Source organism: Papio anubis, chromosome 7 (assembly GCF_008728515.1).
Source record: "Papio anubis isolate 15944 chromosome 7, Panubis1.0, whole genome shotgun sequence".
Lineage (NCBI taxonomy): Eukaryota > Metazoa > Chordata > Mammalia > Primates > Cercopithecidae > Papio > Papio anubis.
The window spans coordinates 113,628,933-113,651,012 of record NC_044982.1 but is presented as its reverse complement, the minus strand read 5'-3'; the positions used below and the strand labels follow the sequence as shown (position 1 = coordinate 113,651,012).

At 51.6% G+C, this 22,080-nt stretch overlaps 1 protein-coding gene and 1 long non-coding RNA gene across 12 annotated transcripts in view; one reads left to right on the top strand and one right to left on the bottom strand.

Annotated features, from left to right (window-relative positions):
- The window catches only part of PPCDC (phosphopantothenoylcysteine decarboxylase), a 33,760-nt gene extending 18,690 nt beyond the window's left edge, over nt 1-15,070 (top strand). For 3 of the 11 annotated variants that reach the window (XM_021940747.1, XM_021940748.2, XM_031668464.1), the window contains 4 exons: nt 2,336-2,431; nt 3,280-3,408; nt 7,739-7,907; nt 14,834-15,070. In XM_021940747.1, the coding sequence (XP_021796439.1) occupies nt 2,336-2,431; nt 3,280-3,408; nt 7,739-7,907; nt 14,834-14,952 (513 nt within the window). In that variant the 3' untranslated portion in view covers nt 14,953-15,070. Of the gene's footprint in view, nt 1-2,335; nt 2,432-3,279; nt 3,409-5,030; nt 6,776-7,738; nt 7,908-8,335; nt 9,908-14,833 lie in introns of those variants that run through there. The other 8 variants (XM_003901222.3, XM_009210659.2, XM_031668465.1 and 5 more) reach the window with 6 other exon arrangements.
- Nucleotides 15,071-15,412: 342 nt separating this feature from the next.
- LOC108586767 lies at nt 15,413-21,612 on the bottom strand. Its single transcript, XR_001904473.3, has 3 exons — nt 21,529-21,612; nt 16,939-17,073; nt 15,413-15,491 (listed from the first exon to the last, which is right to left on the bottom strand). It is a non-coding gene; the product is annotated as an uncharacterized LOC108586767 (long non-coding RNA).
- Nucleotides 21,613-22,080: the final 468 nt, after the last annotated feature.

Below are 22,080 nucleotides of genomic sequence, written 5' to 3'. Positions count from 1 at the left end.
CTTATTATGCCCTCTCCTTTACCTTATCACTACCTTGTGTCTTCCCCACGAAAGAGACAGGCCTTCAGCATGACCCCGCCCTGCCCTGCCCTGCTCTCCCCACCTGTGCTGGCCCAGTGGCATCTCTAGGACTGGGTTCCGGGGAGGGATAAGGCAGCCCTCCCTTGCCATCTCACTCAGAACTGGGCAACGCTTGTTCAGGGTCATCCTAGGGGGACTCCAGCATTCAGTCGGGGTTTGGTTTAATGACCTCTAGGCCGGGCATGGTCGTTCATGCTTGTAATCCTAGCACTTTGGGAGGCAAGGTGGGTGGATTCCTTGAGCCTAGGAGTTTGAGACCATCCTGGGCAACATGGTGAAACACTGTCTCTACCGAAAATACAAAAAATTAACTGGGCATGGTGACATGCACCTGTAGTCCCAGCTACTCGAGAGGCTGAGATGGGAGGATCACCTGAGCCCAGGGAGGTTGAGACTGCAGTGAGCCATGATCACGCAACTGCACTGTATCCTGAGCAATGGAGTAAGACCCTGTCTGTAAATAAATAAGTGACGGACCTCTGAAAAGGTCCCTGAGGATTTTTGTGCAGGTTCTGGGCATGGTAGATCCTAAGGGGGAGTGAGATGGAGAATGGACAAGTTAATAGAACTCAGAACCCCAGACTTTCTGAAGTTCTTCCTTAGTCTTCTTCTCTGAGACTTCTACTCCTTGGTCCTAGCTTTTTTCCTAGGTGCCGTGCCAATGTGTCACTCACTCCGTCCTGTACAATATACAGGAAGCAAGCGAGGAGGGGGTGCCTCAGAGAGACAGTAGGGAAGAATGAGGACAAGGTGAAATTGGCATGGGCACGCTCTACAGAGCGAGAGGCAGGCCTTAGGGCACCACGTCGCTCTCAAGTAGGAATGTGTGTCCAGCAGCGCCGAGCCTTCAGCTTTTCACAAGAACTGAGGAAATTGAATTTTCTATGCGAAATCTCCCAACTTGGACATGTTGGCTCAAAAATGTTAATGATCTTGTATAGGCCAAACAGCATGTCTGTAGGCTGGGTCTGGCCCAGACATGGCCCACGACTATAGCTCTGGCTGCTCGATGGCTCTGTCCTTGCCACCCTTGACTTTTCTTTTTTCTGGATAAATGTCCAGAGAAACAAATGTCCTCTCCTGACTCATTGGTTTCCTCCAAAGATGTGGTTTCCTACACTCCCCTCTCCCTACCAGCTACTTCTTCTGGGCCCCTGTACTTTGCCAGCTTGTTAGTCTAAAATCTTGTTTTACAGGCTGGGTGCGGTGGCTCACACCTGTAATCGTAGCACTTTGGGAGACTGGGGTGGGTGGATCACCTGAGGTCAGGAGTTTGAGACCAGCCTGGCCAACATGGTGAAAAACCTCGTCTCTACTAAAAACACAAAAATTAGCTGGATGTGGTGGCGTGCACCTGTAATCCCAGCTACTTGGGAGGCTGAGGCAGGAGAATCTCTTGAACCTGGGGGCTGAGATTGTGGTGAGCCGAGATCATGCCACTGCACTCCAGCCTGGGCGACAGAATGAGACTCCATCTCAAAAAAAAAAAAAAAAAAATTCTCGTTTTACAAATGATGACCAACCCATCTAGTGCCCTTCACACTCCTGGGTGCTGTTTCTCACAGCCATGTGTTCTGTTAAGCAGATTGCAGGCAGCCCTGGTTTGCATTAGTAATTTCTTAGTGAATGGGTAGTGTGCGGGTAAACCTCATTCTCACCCCATGAGTGTAGGGCACACACAAGCTGGGTTTTCCAGGAGCCTGTCTGCAGCCTGTGCCCATGTTCTTAGAAGTACGTGAAGGGACACTGTCTGCCTTCTCTTGGGGGCATGCATGCACAGAGGACATGCTGTGCCTCAGCCCCCAGTGCCTTGGCCTGCAGAGGGCAGGGCTGCTGTGTGGCACAGAACTCAGGACCTATGAGCCTCCTTGGGTGGCCCCTCTTGCCTGCTGTGGCCTCTGCGGCCCTGGCCTTGACTTCCTTTCCTGTCACTTGCGTGCCTCTGCCCCTGGGCCTCCCTCTGCCCGAGTGGCAGGAGCTTGCAGCTTTGTATATATGGGCAGTTGGTGACTCATTCCTCAGCAGCCCCTCAGATAGGGAAGTGAAACAGCCACACCTGGTAGGGCCTGACCTTTGGGTGACAGCAGAAGTAGCTAAGCAGACATGGGGCTTGCAGCTAAGGAGGGAAGTCCTCTCTAAAGCCAGCCTGTGAAGACAGCACTTGCCTGCCCTGACCCTCCTGTGACCTCCAGGCCTGTGACCCTGGTAACAGTTTCTTCCTCCCTCCCCACCACCCCCTTTTTCTTGGTGACAGCTGGAAGTAGCAGTGGTCACAACTGAGGGAGCCAAACATTTCTACAGCCCCCAGGACATTCCTGTCACCCTCTACAGCGATGCTGATGAATGGGAGGTCAGTGCTGGGGGCTCCTGGGCTGAGTCCCGTTGACTTTCCACTAGCAGGACAGAGCAGTCCTCCCTGCAGCCTATGGTCTGGCAGCTGGAACAGACAGGCTGGGCTCAAATCCACGGTCAGGGCCCTCTGGGCAGAGGCAATGAAGAAAACATCTGTCTAGCTTCTGGCCTGCAGGAGGCCCCAGTCTCCTCCCAGCCCAGGCGGAGCTGGGCTTTGGCCTGGTGCCTGAGGTTGAGTGTCCTTGTACTTATCTGGGCTGATGAAACCACAGAGGAGCTCTGTTCCCACCACCCTTGTCCACGTGGCTCCTGGCGTCAGGGCTAAAGAGAACGCCTCACTTCCCACGGCCACTGGGCTCTGCTGCATCTCCCCTGCGGATGGGTGGGCACTGGCTGATTCACCAGACAGAGTGTGGGCCTCACAGGGGTTCCCTGCCAGGCATTTCCAAACATTCTCAGCCTAGAACATTTCCGGCTGGTCTGTCTTCCCTGCCCCCACCCCCTCCATTTCTCACTGCCCCAGAACCTTCCACTGGCTTGGACAACCCAAGCATCCGCCTCAAGCAGACAGGCCGGGAGCTCCCTGCCAGATGTCAGTTCTCTTGAAAGCCAAACCGTGAAGGGAGTAGCTCAGAGAGACAAGGGGCGCTTGTTTCCTCCGGCCTGGTTCTCTTGGCTGCTGGCTCCATGGCTAGTGCTCGCCAGCTTAGCTGCAGGAGGGAACGGAGGGTGGCCTGGGCAGGGCAGGTCAGTGGGCTTCTCAGTCTCCTGACTTACCGTACCTGGCCTGCCTTGGCGCTGCATCCCGCTTCCTCCACACTGACCCCTTTTTCTTCCCTCTGCCAGATGTGGAAGAGCCGTTCTGACCCAGTTCTGCACATTGACCTGCGGAGGTGGGCAGACCTCCTGCTGGTGGCTCCTCTTGATGCCAACACGCTGGGGAAGGTGGCCAGTGGCATCTGTGACAACTTGCTTGTGAGTGATGCCCTGGTGCCCTTGTCCCTCCCTGGGCTTCACTCCCAGTTTGCTGAGCTGCAGACATCCTTGTACAAGGAGACCTGCTGCTGTGGGGCCCCAGTCTACTCAGGGAGATCATGCTCTCCCATTCCCCCCATCACCCCCTAGTGCTCTCACCTTCTCTCCAGCACGTGGGCACAGCCCTGGTCCTGATGGGTCAGCTTGACCTGCTGCTGCTCCCCAGGAGTGTCCCCTTCTCCCCTGCCCTTGGCACCCAGCCAGGTGCCCACAAGCAGACCCTCGTTCCTTGTTCTTTGTCCCTCCCTGTGGGCTGCCTGGATGTGCTCTTCCACTGTTTCTGCCCAGCCCCATCACCTCCTGCTTCAGCTCTGCCTTCTCCCCAGATCAGGGTATACACGTGGGCAATGTGATTGGGGATTCACTTCTTCATAGATGTCTTATACACTTTATTGCCCTTGTAGTGTTCCTATATATTACGGGAAGCTTAGAGGGGAAGAGGGGAGAAAGATAGGGGCAGTGGCGAGAGCTGATGGGTGGTAGGGAGAAATGGAAGTCCAGCTGTCCAAAGTGGGCGCTGTCCTAGGCCTAAGATGCCTCCAGGGAGCTGTTGCCCGTAAAGGGGAGCTGCCTTTGTTTATATAATCGTTCTGGGAAGATTTGGGTGTGATTTCTCTCCTCCCTCTCTCTTATTGCCACTCCTCACCTCATTTATTGAGCTTTCTCCTACCATGTACTGGGGTCTATGCTGAGAGCCTCACAGGACACGGAGCTCCCAGGCTGGAAGGAGAATGCTACGCTTGATCACCCATGGCAGTGGGAAGGGAGTATCCTCTGGTGAGGACTACAGTCCTGAATGACCCCAGTCAGTCCTTTGACTATGGAGTCACCACCTTGCATAGTGCTGGGCCTGTGGTAGACATCCAGTAAATACTGCATGTATGGGGTAACTAGCAGTTTTACTTTTGCAAGTAGCTGGGAGTTTTTCAGAGTTTCATGTGGTGAAGAAGGTGGATAATGAAGCTGGGAGAGGATGTTTTCTGGGGTCACAGATTAGTGTTCTTGTATACTTGTCAATGGGCTCTAAAGGCACTCCTCAAAGAATCTGCCAGTGATTTAAGCATCATTTGAATAAGAGCACAGGGTGAGCAGAAGAACAACTTGTGTGGCCAGGAACAGGGGAAGGGAGTGCAGAGAAGAGAGCCTGGGAGTAGTGTCATCAAGAAGACTTTCCCTATAGTCCCAGCTACTTGGGAGGCTGAGGTGGGAGGATCGCTTAAGCCCAGGAGTTCTAGGCTGCAGTGCCCCTTGATTGTGACTGTGAATAGCCAGAATAGCCAGTGTGGTCCACCCTGGGCAACATAGCGAGACCCTGTCTCTATTGGGGAAAAAAAAAAAAAAAGGAAAGGGCTGGGCATGGTGGCTCATGCCTGTAATCCCAGCACTTTGGGAGGCTGAGGCAGGAAAATCTATTGAGCCCAGGAGTTTGAGACCAGCCTGAGCAACATGGTGAGACTCCATCTCTACAAAAAATACAAAAAAATTAGCCAGGTGTGGTGGTGCATGCCTGTGGTCCCCAGCTACTCAGGAGGCTGAGGTGGGAGGATCGCTTGAACCCAGGAGGTCAAGGCTGCAGTGAGCTGTGATTGTGCCACTGTACTCCAGCCTGGGCTACAGAGGTGAGACTCTGTCTCAAAAAACAAATAAACAAAAAGGCTTCCCAGCAGCACTGGTGCCACAACTGACATAGCAGCTGCAGCTAGAACAGTTGAATTTCCTGGCTGCTCTCATCAAATTGGGTCAGAGTTCTGTGTGGCCAGCACCATCTCACCAAATCTCCAGGCTCCCCGCTGGTGGGTCAGCAGCAGCTGGTGTGACAAAGCACTGGCCTCTGGGAGCTAAGCCCTGGCCTGGGTCAACTCTGCAAGGGTGCTTTCCTCCTTCCTGCAAGCTCTGCTTTCCATTTTCCTTCTAAGCTGCCATCACTTCATGAAATCCCTGGGCTTCCCTCCTCCAGAGTTGGCTGGGAAGTGAAACATGTTCCCAAGACCAGCCCCCAGATCATTTGCCTCAAAGGTTTTCCTTGGAAGTCACAAACGTTTCAAGGAATCTCAAATTTTACAAAGTTTGAAGTGTGGGCATTGGTGGCCTGTGGCTGTGTTCTCTCTCTGTAGCTGTTTTCTCCCTACATCCCTGAAAGGAAGCTGAGCCTGCTCCTCCCTCCACAAACCTCCCTTTCCAGGGCCCAGGGCGTGGAGTGCTGTGAGGGCAGTGTGCTAGGCGTGACCGTGCTCCTGGCCTCCAGGCCCATCTCCCTCTGTCCTCTAGCTCAATATTTAATACAAATATCCTATTTGTGCTAAACAGGCAGTCGGACCTAAAAAGAGCAGACAATCTCTCTGGGTCACCAGTCTGGCTAGGAGCCGGTCTCCTAACTGGGATCCAGGCCTTCTCCCCTGTCCACGTGAACTCCCAGGGGCATAGCCTGAAGTGTTGAACACAGCACTGGCCAAAGAGATGTCACCGTGGGAACCGAGGCCCTCCTTTCCCCCGGTCTGCTTTCGTGGGTTCAGAGGAGCTGAGGCTTGTCTGACAGGAGGTGGAGTGCTGGTTTTCACCCTGGTTGGTGTTCTTTGCTTTGAGGGCACTTAGAAAGCCAAGCCCAGCCCTTGCTCCCACCCTGCACACAGTGGAGAGACTCTTCTAGGTATGCTCTTGACTTCTGCAGAAGTAGTGGGTGGCACGGAGCCAAGAGGAAGTGTGACTGAAACTGTCCACTCATAGCCCGGGTGCCGCATTGAGAAGGCTTGGTGGGAAACTAATGCTGTGGCTGATGCAAGCAGCCAGGTCCCAGGGCTGTTTGCTGTCCTGCTTCCTCCCTGTCCCTGGGACTTGGGGGAGGTGCTGGTCCTGGCCTGTCGAGGCATTGTTCTCTGGACTCCCTCTTTTCCCAGATGAGCTTCCCTTCAGGGGAGGGGTTTCCAGCCCCTGTTACCCTGAGGGGCTCACAGCCCTGGAAGAAGTGTCTGGATTAGTCAGAGCACTGGGAGCTTCTCTCTCCCCAGGCGGCCCCCAGCCCAGGGAGCCTATGCCTGTGGGAAGCCCAGGAGTCGCTGCCCTGGAGCCTGTGCTTTGTGCCTGGCCCTGCGCTCAGAGCTTTGTAGTCATTCTCACCTCAGTCTTCACAGCTGCCCAGGGAGGGACCTTTCTAGAGAGGAAGGCAGGCCCTGGCCTTCAGTCCCATGTGCAGGTTCTCACAGCTAGTAATACAGAGCACAGCCAGGATTTGAACTCAGCGCTACATAATTTCAAAGTCCATGGCACAAAGGACTCTGTGAGCTGGATGGCTCCTTTCACAGCTGCTCAGGTCTGTGGCTTGGTGGGACAGCCTGGATTTGGGAGATGGTGAGGCTGTGCAGTGGAAAATTGCCTGAGTGGCGCCCATTGTCCGGGTGTGGACTTGGATGACTGCTTACCTCTCAGGGAGTTGCAGCTCCCCATCTGTGAAATGGGACAGCACCTTCCTTTTTTTTTTTTTTCTTTTTTCCTGAGATGGAGTCTTGCTCTGTCACCCAGGCTGGAGTACAGTGGTGTGATCTCGGCTCACTGCAAACTCCGCCTCCCAGGTTCAAGCGATTCTCCTGCCTCAGCCTCCAAAGTAGCTGGGACTACAGGTGCCTGCCACCACGCCTGGCTAATTTTTTGTATTTTTAGTAGAGACAGGGTTTTACCATGTTAGCCAGGATGGTCTTGATCTCCTGACCTTGTGATCTGCCTGCCTCGGCCTCCAAAGTGCTGGGATTACAGGTGTGAGCCACTGCACCCAGCCAACACCTTCTTTATAAGGTCACAGTGAGGGTTAATGAGATCCTATACATGAGAAGGTTTTGGTAATGGCAGATGTTTTCATTGCCAGACTTTAGCTGGCCTCACAGAGCTGATGTCGGGTAGATGGGCCCCACTGAGGAGCAGCTTCGTCCTTTGCTTTCTGGTGTAACCAAAAAAGCCTGCCTTCTGCTCCCCAGGGTTGCTTCTCCCAGGAGGTGTGAGCCTACCTGGAGGAGGCTTAGGCACAGGGATACCTGCTGGAGGTCTGAGCGTTGGTTGAGCACCTCCTGTTTGTAGGATCCTGTGCCAGAGCCTGTGGGGAGGTGGAGAGAGGCCAGGAGACACAGCCTCCACCCCTGAGAGACGAGACAGTTCCCTGCAGCCAGGCTGTGCCCATTCATCTCAAGCCCACAGCTGGGCTGCTGGCTGCAGGGTCTGGAGGGCAGTGGAGAAGGTGGCAGACAGAGTAGCAAGACCCCCACTTCCCTGGCTTTCTTCACAGACCTGCGTCATCCGGGCCTGGGACCGCAGCAAGCCCCTGCTCTTCTGCCCGGCCATGAACACCGCCATGTGGGAGCACCCTATCACAGCGCAGCAGGTAGACCAGCTCAAGGCCTTTGGCTATGTCGAGATCCCCTGTGTGGCCAAGAAGCTGGTGTGTGGAGACGAAGGTGGGTGTCTTGCCAGGCTTATAGCCCATGGCCGTAGAAGGGGCTCAGCTTTGGGGTCACATCTCAGTTCAGTTCCTGGCCTGTTATGACCTTAGCAAACCATTCTCTGAGCTTAGCTTTCTCAGTTGGAAAATGGGAATTGTAATTCCTGCCTCCAGATTGGTAGGGTAAAATGGGATGGACCATGTAAAGTACCTGGTAGAGTCCCTGGCACGCAGCCCACACGTAGTTAAGGATGGCTACTGGAACGATTCCCAGGGCCTCACCGGGGGTCTCGGGAGAGATATGATGTGTCTGACTCAGGCAGAAACAGACCTTGCCCTCTCAGGCCTTGGGCTCTCGGTGGAGCACTCAGGGAGCAATGGGCAGGGGTCTGCAGGGCTACAGGCACTGTCTGCCTGTCTGGCCACAGCGGAATTTTCTCCCAGGTCTGGGGGCCATGGCTGAAGTGGGGACCATCGTGGACAAAGTGAAAGAAGTCCTCTTCCAGCACAGTGGCTTCCAGCAGAGTTGACCTGGAATTTCTGTCATGGTTGTCCCTCTGTATTCAGAATGTGTTCAGGCCAAGTCGGTGAAGATGGATGTTGGCAAAATAGGAGGATTCCCTTATTTGCTGAATGGGGGGTCTGCTCTGAGCCTCCCCAGGGGCTGGGCCTGCTCCAGGTTATACTGGACAGAAGGCTCAGGTCTCAGCTTCTTTCAACCAAGAGAGGCCGCTGCCTAGAGCCCATCGCCACCTTTTCCTGGATGGGCGAGGCAAGCCAGGAGAGCAAGCAGTGTTGTCCTCACTGGAGGAGGACTGAGCGACTGGGAAAACTCGGCTCTACATCTCACCCAGAATGACTTTTAGAAACACCACAGCTGGAGAGTCCTGGCTGAGCCTTGGGAGCTTCAGCTCTTTGGCGGGGTGCCCAGATGCCATGCGATCAGCGAAGCCTGCGAGTTGGCAGGACTCTGAGGTTTCCTGCAGACCATGCCATGAGATTGAAGGTGCGGGGAAATAAAGAACAATCACCGTTTAGGAGGCTCCATTCTTTCCCTATAACCCAACTGTGGTCCCAGAGACCAGGGGGTGTTGCCAGGTGTGGCTGGGGAAGGGTCTGGGTTGATGACTCACTGGTACTCTTTAGTCCCCATATAACATGGTGGTTAAGGATAAAGTTCTGAAGCCAGAAAGCCCCTAGTTCCAATCCCAGCTCTGCCACTTACTGGCAGTGGGAGTTTGGTTCAGGACTTAGCCTTCCTGACCTTCACTTTCCTCAGCTATCTTGTTTCCTACCCTCAGGGAGTTGTTGAGAGGATTCGGTGAAATTATGTATGCAAAATACCCATGCCACTGAGTGCCTGGAACATAGTAAATGTCAAATCAATGGAAGTTAAAACTAGGCATGCGTATATGCCAGAGAGCTTTCCTAACATTTACTGCAATGCCCCATCTCATTTTGGGAAAAAGAAAATCCTGGATGCTAAGCTGACACATCCCTTTATGCAGGTGACAGGTAAGCAGCCAGGAGGGTTGACCCTGCCCTGGGTCCCAGGCCTCTTGCCTGCTTCCTGGTTTCCTCTGTTCTCATCCTTTCAGCTTTGCTGGACCTGAGGCAGGGGCCTGGGTGTCTGTGAGCCCCCGACCCCCAGTATACATGACCGAGGGAAGTAGATCCAGAGACACCATGCACTCTGGCCCAGAAACCCTCTGCTACCCAGCTTTTGACCTAATTGCCATTTGGTGTGGCTGCAGTGGGGAGGGCTTGTCTGCATATTTGGAACTGAGCCTGAGGCTGGCTTCCTGCCCTCCGACTTCCAGGCCAGGTATAGGGGACATCCCACGTGGGCTCTGAGAACGCTGAGAGTAGAGGTGCCTTGAGGGGACCAGGAAGCCCTCTGGCTGGAATCAGTGCTCCAGCAGCCTCCACAGCCTTTATCTCAACAGCACTTGACTTCACCATGTGACCCTTTGGGATAAAATTGCCTTAGGGCACGAAATAAACTATAACTAGTAACATCAAGAACCAACTTCTTTGGCTAGTTTGGGGATGGGGCCTGAAGGGAACCTGGGTAACTGAAACCCGGGGATGGTCCTAAAAGTCCATTTCCAGGGTTTCCAACTTCCTTCTTGTCCACATTGCCCTTCCTCTCCCTCAGCAACCCACCAGTAAATGGTGAGGCTTCCCAATTTTATTTTTATTTTTATTTATTTATTTTTTGAGACACAGTCTCGCTCTGTCGCCCAGGCTGGAGTGCAGTGGTGCAATCACAGCTCAAGCCATTCTCCCTCTTCAGCCTCCTGAGTAGCTGGGATTACAGGTGCCCGCCACCACGCCCAGCTTATTTTTGAATTGTTTGTAGAGATGGGTTTTGCCATGTTGGCCAGACTGATGTCGAACTCCTGACCTCAATGATCTGCTGGCCACGGCCTTCCAAAGTGCTGGGATTATAGGCGTGAGCCACCGCGCCCAGCCACTTCCCAATTTTAACAGAAACTGATACCGTTTTCTGAGTATTCATCATGTGTGAGGATCTATGCCAGGCATTTTAGGGAAGGCAGTTGCCCAGGGAGATCAACCAAAAAGTGCCTGTGTGAAAAGGCCATGGGAGCAGGGAAGTTCACAGGCCACTGTCCCAGAGCTCTGAAAACAGCTGTTGCTGCTCAGTAGGACTTTGCCTTGTTGGCTAGAAGGGAACATAGATCTCTGTGGACTCAGGCCAGCTGGAGGCCCCTGTCCCTGGGGGTTCGCCTCTCCATCTCCCACCCACAGCAGTCCTGCATCCCTGCTGCCCATTTTGAAGGGGGGTCTGGATGAATGGGGCTGGGCTGGGCTGGGCCTAAAGAGCCCAGCTGTTGCCTGAGCCAGACTGGAGCTAAGAGGAGCAGGTGCTGCATTTAGCTGGCCCCATCTGCCAGCGAGGTGCTGAGTGGGAGTGACAATCACCGCTTTTTCCATGAGGTGTCCAAGCACTGGAAGTTATCTTCATCTTGGGGAGAAATGTTTCTCAGAGAAGATTCTAGCCTCCCTGATATTTTTATAGAATTCTGGAAGTTTCAGAGAATAGAACATTTGGGTCTGAAACATGCACTCTTGTGTGGCAGCCATGAGCCCTTCAAGGCTGCTGTGGATGCTGCTGGGTGGGAGGCAGAAGCCTCCAAACCAAGGTCCAGCTTCCACCCTGGGCCGCCTCCAGCCCTTCCTGCACCCCGCTGCGCTGGTCAGGTCCCGCTGCTGCCTCCCCACTGCCTCAGGTCAGGCCCAAATTCCTGGGCAGTATACACCTGGCCCTTTGTGATCTGGCTCCTGCCTACCCTTCTAGCCCTGCCCTTTACCACACACGCCAACCCTGAAGGGCTCCCTATTCTCTTGCCAGGCTGGACGACCTTGAACTGGCCAGGCCTCTTGCTTGTGTACATGCTGCTGCTTTTACTGGGACAAGACTGACTCCCACACATGCCTCTGGATGTACCTGGGTGCTACCTCCTTTGGAAAGCCTTCCCTGGCTGACTGCATCCTCCTTGCCCGGGTTCCCATGGTGCTTCCTACTATTATTTTTTATTTTTATTATTTTTTTTGAGATGGAGCCTCATTCTGTCACCCAGGCTGGAGTGCAGTGGTGCGATCTTGGCTCACTGTAACCTCTGCCTCCTAGGTTCAAGCAATTCTCCTGCCTCAGCCTCCTGAGAAGCTGAGATTACAGGCGAGCCACCACGCTCTGCTTTTTTTTTTCAGACGGTGTCTTGCTCTGTCTCCCAGACTGGAGTGCAGTGGCGCGATCTCGTCTCACTGCAAGCTCCGCCTCCTGGGTTCACACCATTCTCCTGTCTCAGCTTTCCGAGTAGCTGAGACTACAGGCGTCTGCCACCATGCCCGGCTAACTTTTTTTGTACTTTTTTAGTAGAGAGGGGGTTTCACCATGTTAGCCAGGATGGTCTCGATCTCCTGACCTTGTGATCTGCCTGCCTCGGCCTCCCAAAGTGCTGGGATTACAGGCGTGAGCCACCGTGCCTGTCCTGATTTTTAATTTTTTTAATATATTTTTTTATTTTTAATAGAGACGGGGTTTCACCATGTTGGCCACGCTGGTCTCGAACTTCTGACCTCTTGATTTTCCTGCTTCGGCCTCCCAAAGTACTGGAATTACCGGAGTGAGCCACCGTGCCCTGCCACCACTATTTATTACAACAGAATTGTAATTGTCAGTTTATTTCCTCCTAACACTGGGATCTCTTGGAGAGCAGGAGTTGTCCTATTCCTTACAGAACCCAGCAAGTCACTCCAAGCTTGTACTGACAAAAAAGTGGTGTGTGTGTTGGGGCTGTTTATTGGTTTCTGCTCCTTACTGCACAAGAGACAAAATTTAGGAACCACAAAAGCAAAGATTGATAAATTTGACTATAGAAAAATAGGTTCACTGAGCAACAACCCAAAGTCAAGGTCAAAGGACAACACGCTGGGGAAATTATCTGCAGGTCATAAACAAAGGGCTGATTCTCCTAATATATAAAGAGTTCCTATGCATTGATGACAAAAAGACCAAGGGCTGGGCACAATAGCTCACACTTGTAATCCTAGCCCTTCAGGAGGCCGAGGCGGGCGGATTGCCTGAGCTCAAGGAATTTGAGAGCAGCCTGGCCAACCTGGTGAAACCCCGTCTCTATTAAAATACAAAAAATTAGCCAGGCATGGTGGTGCATGCTTGTAATCCCAGCTACTTGGGAGGCTCGGGCAGGAGAATTGCTTGAACCTGGGCGGCAGAGGTTGCAGTGAGCTGAGATCATGCCACTGAACTCCAAGCCTGGGTGACAGAGCGAGACTCCGTCTCAAAAAAAAACCAAAAAAAATTACATATGCACCTTACCCTTTGACCCAGCAATTCTGCTTCTAGAAATTTGTCCCACAGATAGACTCAGTTGTATGACATTATGTCTGAACAGGAGATTTATTGCAGCCTTGTATATGGTACTAAAAGACTGGAAACACCCTCACTATCTAACAGCCAGGAGATTGGGTAAATAAATTAGTGTTCCTTCATACACTGGAACTCTTTTTTTTTTTTTTTTTTTGAGACGGAGTCTTGCTCTGTCGCCCAGGCTGGAGTGCAGTGGCGCAACCTCGGCTCACTGCAAGCTCTGCCTCCCAGGTTCACACCATTCTCCTGCCTCAGCCTCCCGAGTAGCTGGGACTACAGGCGCCCGCCACCACACCCAGCTAATTTTTTGTATTTTTAGTAGAGACGGGGTTTCACCGTGTTAGCCAGGATGGTCTCGATCTCCTGACCTCGTGATCCGCCCACCTCAGCCTCCCAAAGTGCTGGGATTACAGGCGTGAGCCACCGCACCTGGCCATACACTGGAACCCTACACAACCATAAAACAAAGTGTTGAGGAAGCTGATTTGGGAAGATTTCTGAGGTACATTGTTAAACAGAAAAAGCAAGGTGCAGAAGAATGTGTGCCACATGCACGCTTGTGTAGAAAAAATGGGGGTGGGGAAAGAAAAGGAGGATATATTCTTATTGACTTGTGTATGCATCAAATGCTTTTAAAAAGATAAACAGAGGCCGGGCGCGGTGGCTCAAGCCTGTAATCCCAGCACTTTGGGAGGCCGAGATGGGCGGATCACGAGGTCAGGAGATCGAGACCATCCTGGCTAACACGGTGAAACCCCGTCTCTACTAAGAAATACAAAAAATAGCCGGGCGAGGTGGCAGCGCCTGTAGTCCCAGCTACTTGGGAGGCTGAGGCCGGAGAATGGCGTGAACCCGGGAGGCGGAGCTTGCAGTGAGCTGAGATCCGGCCACTGCACTCCAGCCTGGGCGACAGCGCGAGACTCCGTCTCAAAAAAAAAAAAATAAAAAATAAAAAGATAAACAGAAAAAAAGTCTATTGTTTTCCTCTTGGCAGGGGAACTAACTGAGTGGTTGAGAAACAAAGATAGGAGGCAGGCCAGGACTCTGTCTCAAAAAAAAAAAAAAAAAGGAGGTGACTTCATTTTTAATTGTTGGGCCAGATGAATACATTTTAAAAAGAGTTCCTTCTGGTCAGGCACAGTGGCTCACACCTGTAATCCCAACACTTTGGTAGGCCAAGGCAGAAGGATCAGTTTAAGACCAGAAGTTTGAGACAGGCCTAGGCAACATAGTGAGATTCCATCTCTACCAAAAGAAACACAACTAACTGGACATGGTGGCACACACCTGTTTTCCCAGCTACTTAGGGGGCTGAAGTGGGAGGATCACTTGAGCCCAGGAGTCCAAGGCTGCAGTGAGCTATGATCATGCCAGTGCACTCCAGCCTGGGTGAGGAGTGAGACTCTGTCTCTAAAAAATTTAATAATAATAAGTAAAAATATAAAAAGATTTTTCTGCTCTTTTTGTTTGTTTTTTGAAGGTAGGGCCTCAGTCTGTCATCCATGCTGGAGTGCAGTGGCGCAATCACAGCTCACTGCAGCTTTGACTTTCTGGGGCTCAAGTGATCCTCCCATCTTAGCCTCCTGAGTAACTGGGACTACAGGTGCACGCCACCACGGCCCAGCTAATTTTTGTATTTTTGGTACATACGGGGTTTCACCATGTTGGCCAGGCTAGTCTTAAACTCCTGGCCTCAAGTGATCTGCCTGCCTCAGCCTCCCAAAGTGCGATTACAGGTGTGAGCCCGGCCTCTTTCTGTTCTTTATCTAGAAGTTATTAAAAATGATGGTAGAGAGTTAGTGCAAACAAACAAACAAACACAAAGACTTGGCAAAGGCATCTGGAGATTTTGTTTTTGAGACTGGGTTTCACTGTGTCACCTGGGCTGACTGCAGTGCTGTGGCACAGTCACAGCTCACTGTAGCCTGGAACTCCAGGGGTCAATCGATCCTCCCACCTTAACCTCCCCAGTAGCTGAGACTACAGGCACATGCCACCATGCCTGGCTAATTTTTTATTTTTTGCAGAGATGGGATTTTACCATGTTGCCCGGGTTGGTCTTGAACTCCTGGACTCAAGTGCTGCGCCTGCCTTGGCCTCCCAAAGTGCTGGGATTACAGGCATGAGCCACCATGCCTGGCCTTGAAGATATTCATCAAGGCCTTTGGAGTAGAAATGGGCCTTCTTTTCTTGTCACAAGCTAACAGAGGAAAATGAATTTTGAGTATCCTTGTGTGCTTTTAATAAGCCTTTAAGATCCCTGACCTCAAAGAGTTTATGTTCTTACGGGAGAAAGACTCACAATGATCAAATAACAGTAAACAACGAAAGTGAGACTGTGTGGCATGGACTCTACTTCAGAATTGAGCAGTCAGGGTGGGTCTCCTGGAGGGAACAGAACTTGGACTGGGGCTTACAGGAGGACCAAGGATACAAAGGGTGAAGACATGCTGCCATGTGCTTGATGTAGGACACCCAAGGAGGAACTCAGGCTCCACGTGCTGGGGAGGTTGGGAGCTGTTAGCAGGGGAGGCACATGGTGAGTGTGGAGTGTGGTCAAGATCACCGAGGCGGTATGTGCAGAACAGACTGGGGCCGGATTGAGAAGCTGGAGTCTAGGAGGAAGCCAGGATGCTGAGAAGGGGAATCTAGATTGTGCTGAAGGCCTTGACCACACCCTTGATTCTGGAAAAGGGGTGACAAAAGTGAGTAACAATGTGAAGAAAAATCAACACCATTAAAAACTGTAAAAGCCATGGTCTTTCCCTAAGGTGGTGAGTGCTAAAAACAAAACACAATATCCAACAAACAAAAACAACCCACTCTCCTTGTGGCCAGTGGGGGAGGGAGACTAAATGACACTGTGTGTGTGTGTTGGTGCAAGATTTATAGCAGTCTTCAGCCCCATCCATGAAAAATAATTTTGCTTTGTTTATTATAGTATAGTTTTTTTCTCTCTCCTGACCTCACAGTGTTGTTCAGTCTGTCCTTGTGGCCAGGCGCAGTGGCTCACGCCTGTAATCCTGCACTTTGGGAGGCCGAGGTGGGCAGATCACTTAAGGTCAGGAGTTCAAGACCAACCTGGCCAACATGGTGAAACCCTGTCTCTACTAAAAATACAAAATTAGCCAGGTGTGGTGGTACATGCCTGTAATCCCAGATACTCAGGAGGCTGAGGCAAGAGAATTGCTTGAACCCAGGAGGAAGAGGTTGCAGTGAGCCGAGATTGCACCACCGCACTCCAGCCTGGGTGGTTTGGAGTTGGCTTAATAGGGTCTCAGAGCAGCTAAGGGGTACAAGGAGATGGGGTGGGGAATAAAAGGATTTTTGAGGAATGTTGCTGAGAATTGTGAATTGGACACGCTTTATGTTCTTCAAGAGACCCAAGTAAAGATCAAGGTTCTCTCTTTTTTTTTTTTTTTTAAAGATGGAGTCTCGCTCTGTGGTCCAGTCTGTGGTCCAGGCTGGAGTGCAGTGGCACGATCTTGGCTCACTGCAAGCTCTACCTCTCAGGTTCACACCATTCTCCTGCCTCAGCCTCCCGAGTAGCTGGGACTATAGGCGCCTGCCACCACACCCGGTTAATTTTTTGTATTTTTAGTAGAGACGGGGTTTCACCGTGTTAACCAGGATGGTCTCAATTTCCTGACCTTGTGATTTGCCTGCCTCAGCCTCTCAAAGTGCTGGGATTACAGGCATGAGCCACTGCGCCTGGCCAAGATTCTTTTTTTTTTTTTTTTTGAGATGGAGTCTTGCTCTATCGCCAGGCTGTAGTGCAGTGGCGCGATCTCAGCTCACTGCAACAAGATTGAGGTTCTTTTTAAAGCCCTTTGCAATGTGTAATTCTCTGAGTGCAGCTGAGTAGGACTGAACTATGTGGTGGAGCCCTAGATAATACCTGGGTTATGGGTACGTGTTACATGTTCTCCATATTGCCAAGTGTTTCTTTGATCTCATTTCACCCTTTTCACATCACAGCTTCACAATGGAGTCAATTAGCATATGTAGCTGTTTTATAGACAAGAAACTGAGGGCCACACAGCCAGTGCAGTGTACTAGGGTTTTCTCTTTCTGCCCTACAGCTACGTGCAAACAGGCTCCTGCACAGGATTCTACCCTCATTTGCATTTACCTCCTTGGGATCAGTTGAAACACCCCTTCCACCACACACCAGCACCACCAGATGCCTGCCCTTTCAGTCCCAACTGGACAGCTGCTTCATTACCTTTTTCTTCTCATGGCTTCCTTCCTTCATGTATTGTGGTTTCTAGGGCAGGATGAAAATCTGTGATTAAGTGTCATGCAACTGCCTCTGAGCTAAGAGTCAACCCCAATAACTGACAGGTTGTTTACACTGAGAACTTCCTGGTGGAACCAAATATTCTACAATATTTAAGCCAGGTTTGGTACCCCCTGCGGCAAGGCAATGGGAATGGTCAGGCCAGAAGAACTACCAGTTGTCTCATAGCAAAAGAATGTGGGGAGTGGGTGGGGGTAAGGGCAAGAGGCAGATACATGAGCTTCAGGGCTTTTGGAGGACATGCGGCTAATCCAGTTAGAATCTGGGAGCAAGTCATTCCCTTGCTGCTATGGGCTCATCTCATGGTGGCTTTATCTGCTGAGATTACATGGTGACCCTTTGCCTGCTAGCCCGGACAGCAGGTCATTAGGGACTGGAGGCCCAGCACTCCCTTTCAGGCCTCTGGATTCCTGGAAGAGGAAGGAGCGTTCAAAGGTGAGTTCAAAGGTGCCTTCCGTCTGTATAGGCAAAACGATGTTACCAGCAATAGCAATGCGCTTGGAAGCAGCCAACGTGGGTTGAACATGAACACATGGATGCTGAAGATCCTTTCTTTCTCTCTTTAATTTTTTTTTTTTTTTTGAGACAGAGTCTTGCTCTGTCGCCCAGGCTAGAGTGCAGTGGCGCGATCTCGGTTTATTGCTAACTCCACCTCCTGGGTTAATGCCATTCTCCTACCTCAGCCTCCCAAGTAGCTGGGACTACAGGCACCTACCACCACACCTGGCTAATTTTTTTTTTTTGTATTTTTAGTAGAGATGGAGTTTCACCGTGTTAGCCAGGATGGTTTCGATCTCCTGACCTCGTGATCCGCCCGCCTCGGCCTTCCAAAGTGCTGGGATTACAGGCATGAGTCACCATCCCTGGCCCTCTCTAAAATTAAAAAAATTTTTTTTTTTTTTTTTTGAGACGGAGTCTCGCTCTGACTCCCAGGCTGGAGTGCAGTGGCCGGATCTCAGCTCACTGCAAGCTCCGCCTCCCGGGTCCACGCCATTCTCCGGCCTCAGCCTTCCGAGTAGCTGGGACTACAGGCACCCGCCACCTCGCCCGGCTAGTATTTTTTGTATTTTTTAGTAGAGATGGGGTTTCACCGTGTTCGCCAGGATGGTCTCGATCTCCTGACCTCGTGATCCAGCCGTCTCGGCCTCCCAAAGTGCTGGGATTACAGGCTTGAGCCACCGCGCCCTGCCCCCAGTTTTTTTTTTTTAACTAGGTCCTCACCAGACATAAAATTTTTTTAATTAAACATTTTTTTTGGCGAGGCGCAGTGGCTCACACCTGTAATCCCAGTACTTTGGGAGGCCGAGGTGGGTGAATCACGAGGTCAGGAGTTCAAGACCCACCTGCCCAAGATGGTGAAACCCCGTCTCTACTAAAAATACAAAAATTAGCTGGGCATGGTGGCGGGTGCCTGTAATCCCAGCTACTCAGGAGGCTGAGGCAGAGAACTGCTTGAACCCAGGAGGCAGAGGCTGCAGTGAGCCAAGATTGTGCCACTGCACTCCAGCATGGGCGACAGAGTGAGGCTCCATTTCAAAATAAATAAATAAGTAAGTAAACAAAATTTTTTTAAGAGACAGGGTCTTACTCTGTCATCCAGGTTGGAGTGCAGTGGTGCGATCATGGCTCACTGCAGCCTTGACTTCTCTGGGCTCAGGTGTTCCTTGCACCTCAGCTGCCAGAGGAGTAGCCAGGACTATAGGCAAGAGCCACCATGCCCAAGCAATCTTCCTGCCTCAGCCTCTCAAATTGTTGGGATTACAGGTGTAAGCCACTGCTCCTGGCCCTGAAGATTTCCTGCTCTCAGAAGAGACCATGGCCTGGCCCTGGCTTGGGAGCTGATATGTCACCTGGAACTTCTGGAAATTGCTCTCCTGGCAGGGGAGAAGTTGAGTTCTGGTGTGCCATGCTTGGGGGAAACTGGCATGATGGAGGGAAGAGAGAGAAGGCCATGGAAGGGAACTCAGGTTTATCTGGCTCTTGGCCTGTGCCAGACCCTACATTTAAGCCTCCTAAATATCCTTCAAGATGGGCATTGTTACCCCCATTTAGGAAATAAGAGGCCGGTCGGCCGGGCACGGTGCCTTACGCCTGTAATCCCAGCACTTTGGGAGGCTGAGGTGGGTGGATCATGAGGTCAGGAGATCGAGACCATCCTGGCGAACACGGTGAAGCCCTGTCTCTACTAAAAATACAAAAAATTAGCCAGGCATGGTGGTGGGCGCCTGTAGTCCTAGCTACTGGGGAGGCTGAGGCAGGAGAACGGCATCAACCCAGGAGGTGGAGGTTGCAGTGAGTGGAGATCCTGCCACTGCACTCCAGCTTGGGCAACAGAGCCAGACTCCATCTCAAAACAAACAAAAAAAGAAATATGAGTCCAGGCACGCTGACTCACGCCTGTAATTCCAGCACTTTGGGAGGCCAAGGTGGGTGGATCACGAGGTCAGGAGTTCGAGACCAGCCTGATCAACATGGTGAAACCCATCTCTACTAAAAATACAAAAATTAGCCAGATGTGGTGGCACGTGCCTGTAATCCCAGGTACTCAGGAGGCTGAGGCAGGGGAATCACTTGAACCCAGGAGGTGGAGGTTGCAGTGGGCTGAGATCGCGTCACTGCACTCCAGCCTGGATGACAGAGCAAGACTCAATCTCAAAAAAAAAAAAAAAAAGAAAAAAAAAAGAAATAAGAAGTTGTGCTAGGTGTGGTGGTGTGCATGGGCAATCCCGGCTACTCAGAGGCTGAGGCAGGAAAATCGCTTTAGCCCAGGAGTTCGAGGCTATAGTGTGCTATGATTGCGCCTTGTGAATAGCCACTGACTGCAGCCTGGGCAACATAGGGAGACCCTATCTTTAAAAAATGATAATAGTGTAAGAGGAACCTGAGGCCCAGAAAGAAGGATATAACTGAAATTGACCCAATAGTTTCATAGACAGTTTTTCCTAATAAACAGAAATTGACACATCTGGTCTTAGAGCTTGAAACTCACCAGATTCAGACATTGAGATACCAGGCCCCTCAAAAAGTATCAAATAACTGAAACTCACAGATCATAGCATCCAGACAGGGAGACCCAGGCCCCTCATTACCATGATTGCTTCCTTACCCCTCCGGAGTTCCTGTTTTCCCTTACATTGTTACGTTTCTTCCCTGCTGTACAAACCCCTAATTTTAGCCAGGGAGATGGATTTGAGACTGAGCTCCCAGTTCCTTGGCCGCAGCACTCGATTAAAGCCTTCCTTGGCAATCCTCTGTGTCTCAGTCATTGGCTCTCTATGTGACCCACAGCAGGACCTAGACCGAACCCCTGGTGTGTCAGTAACATAACCACAAACCAAACATGGCCTGTTGGAGGGGAAAGTAGAAATAGTGGTGCTGCTCATGCAGGCTGGACCTGAGCTGGGAATAGAAAGAAACACAGATAGGCTGACTATATTTTGTCTAAACTGGGCGCTTCTGAGAGTGAAAAGGGGCAATTAACATGCCAGGCCAGTAGACATCAACCGGACTGTTCCAGGCAAACCAGCATGTATGGTCACTACTCACAAAGCACCAGAGGGAAGCCATGCTCTGTGAAGCAATGGCCACGATTTACAATTTAATCCTCACAGCAACACTAAGGTGGATATTGTTGTCCCCTGGCCATGATTTCTTCTGAGAGCAAGAATTTGACAAATGAGGATGCTGAGGTTCAAAGAGGTTACTTAACTTTCTTTCTTTTTTTGAGACACAGCCTTGCTCTGTTGCCCGGGCTGGAGTGCAGTGGTGCAATCTTGGCTCACTGTAGCCTCCACCTCATGGGTTCAAGTGATTCTCCTGCCTCAGCCTCCTGAATAGCTGAGACTACAGGTGCACACCACCACGCCCAGCTAACTTTTTGTATTTTTAGTAGAGACAGGGTTTCACCATGTTGGCCAGGCCGGTCTTGAACTCCTGACCTCAGGTGATCCACCTGCCTCGGCCTCCCAAAGTGCTGGGATTGTAGATGTGAGCCACCGCGCCTGACCAGTTACTTAACTTTCTGAAGGTCCCACAGCTAGGAAGTGAGGAGGTTCTGGCAGGCTCCAAGCCCTTGCTCTTTCTGTGAGTCATGTTGCCTCCAAGGCCCAGGGCCATTGGAGGAAGACCAGAGGAGGAGGTCAGCTGGAGAGAACGAAGCTTGGGTCTTGGAGGGTGACAGGCCAGTCACCAGACCATCCCTGAAGTCCCTGTATGGCCTCTCCCAGGGCTGGCTTGCAAGGGAAGGTGAGTGTGCAGTGGGGGTTTAGGGCAAGGTAGAGGCCCCCCCAGGCTTCCACAAGGATCGTCCTGGGCTTCCAGGGAGGCAAGACCAAGGTAGAGGTTTGCCTGGGAATTTTCTAGGAAAGAAGTCATGCCCTGAGTTGCCCCATTTTTATGACTGGAGAACAGGAACACTAGTACCTGGAGGTATCCTGGAGCCAGGACTGTCCCCTCTGGTCTATAGATTCCGCCATGGCCCCGGCTCAGTCTCTTTGGAACTCTGAGAGAATCATGGTGGTTTGGGATGCAGGAATACTCCAGATTAGCAGCAGAAGGTGTGCAAGCATATGCGTGCATGGAGAATTTGTAAGCCTCAGGGGTTAGTTCTTGCTCCGCTCACAAGCCAGCCTGACCCTCCAGGGTGGACCAGTGGCCACAGCATAGACAATGGAGGGCACACACCAAAGCTCAGATGGCCTTTGGACTCCCCTTGACTTATGACATCACAGGCAGATGGGTAGGAAATAGGCCACCCCGTCATCCAGTCAGGTGGATCACAGCACCTGCTCGCACCCAGGCCTGGGCCAGTGGCAGGTCTGCAGGGCGAACAAGGGAAGGAAAGTCCTGGCTCTCAGGGGGACGAGTCTGCCTGTGGTACTTCACACAAGCATAATGGCCTGAGGCCTCTGCAAGCCAAAGCTGTATGAGCAAGGGCTGATCATATGTCTTCACTCATTTATTAATTTGTTTAAT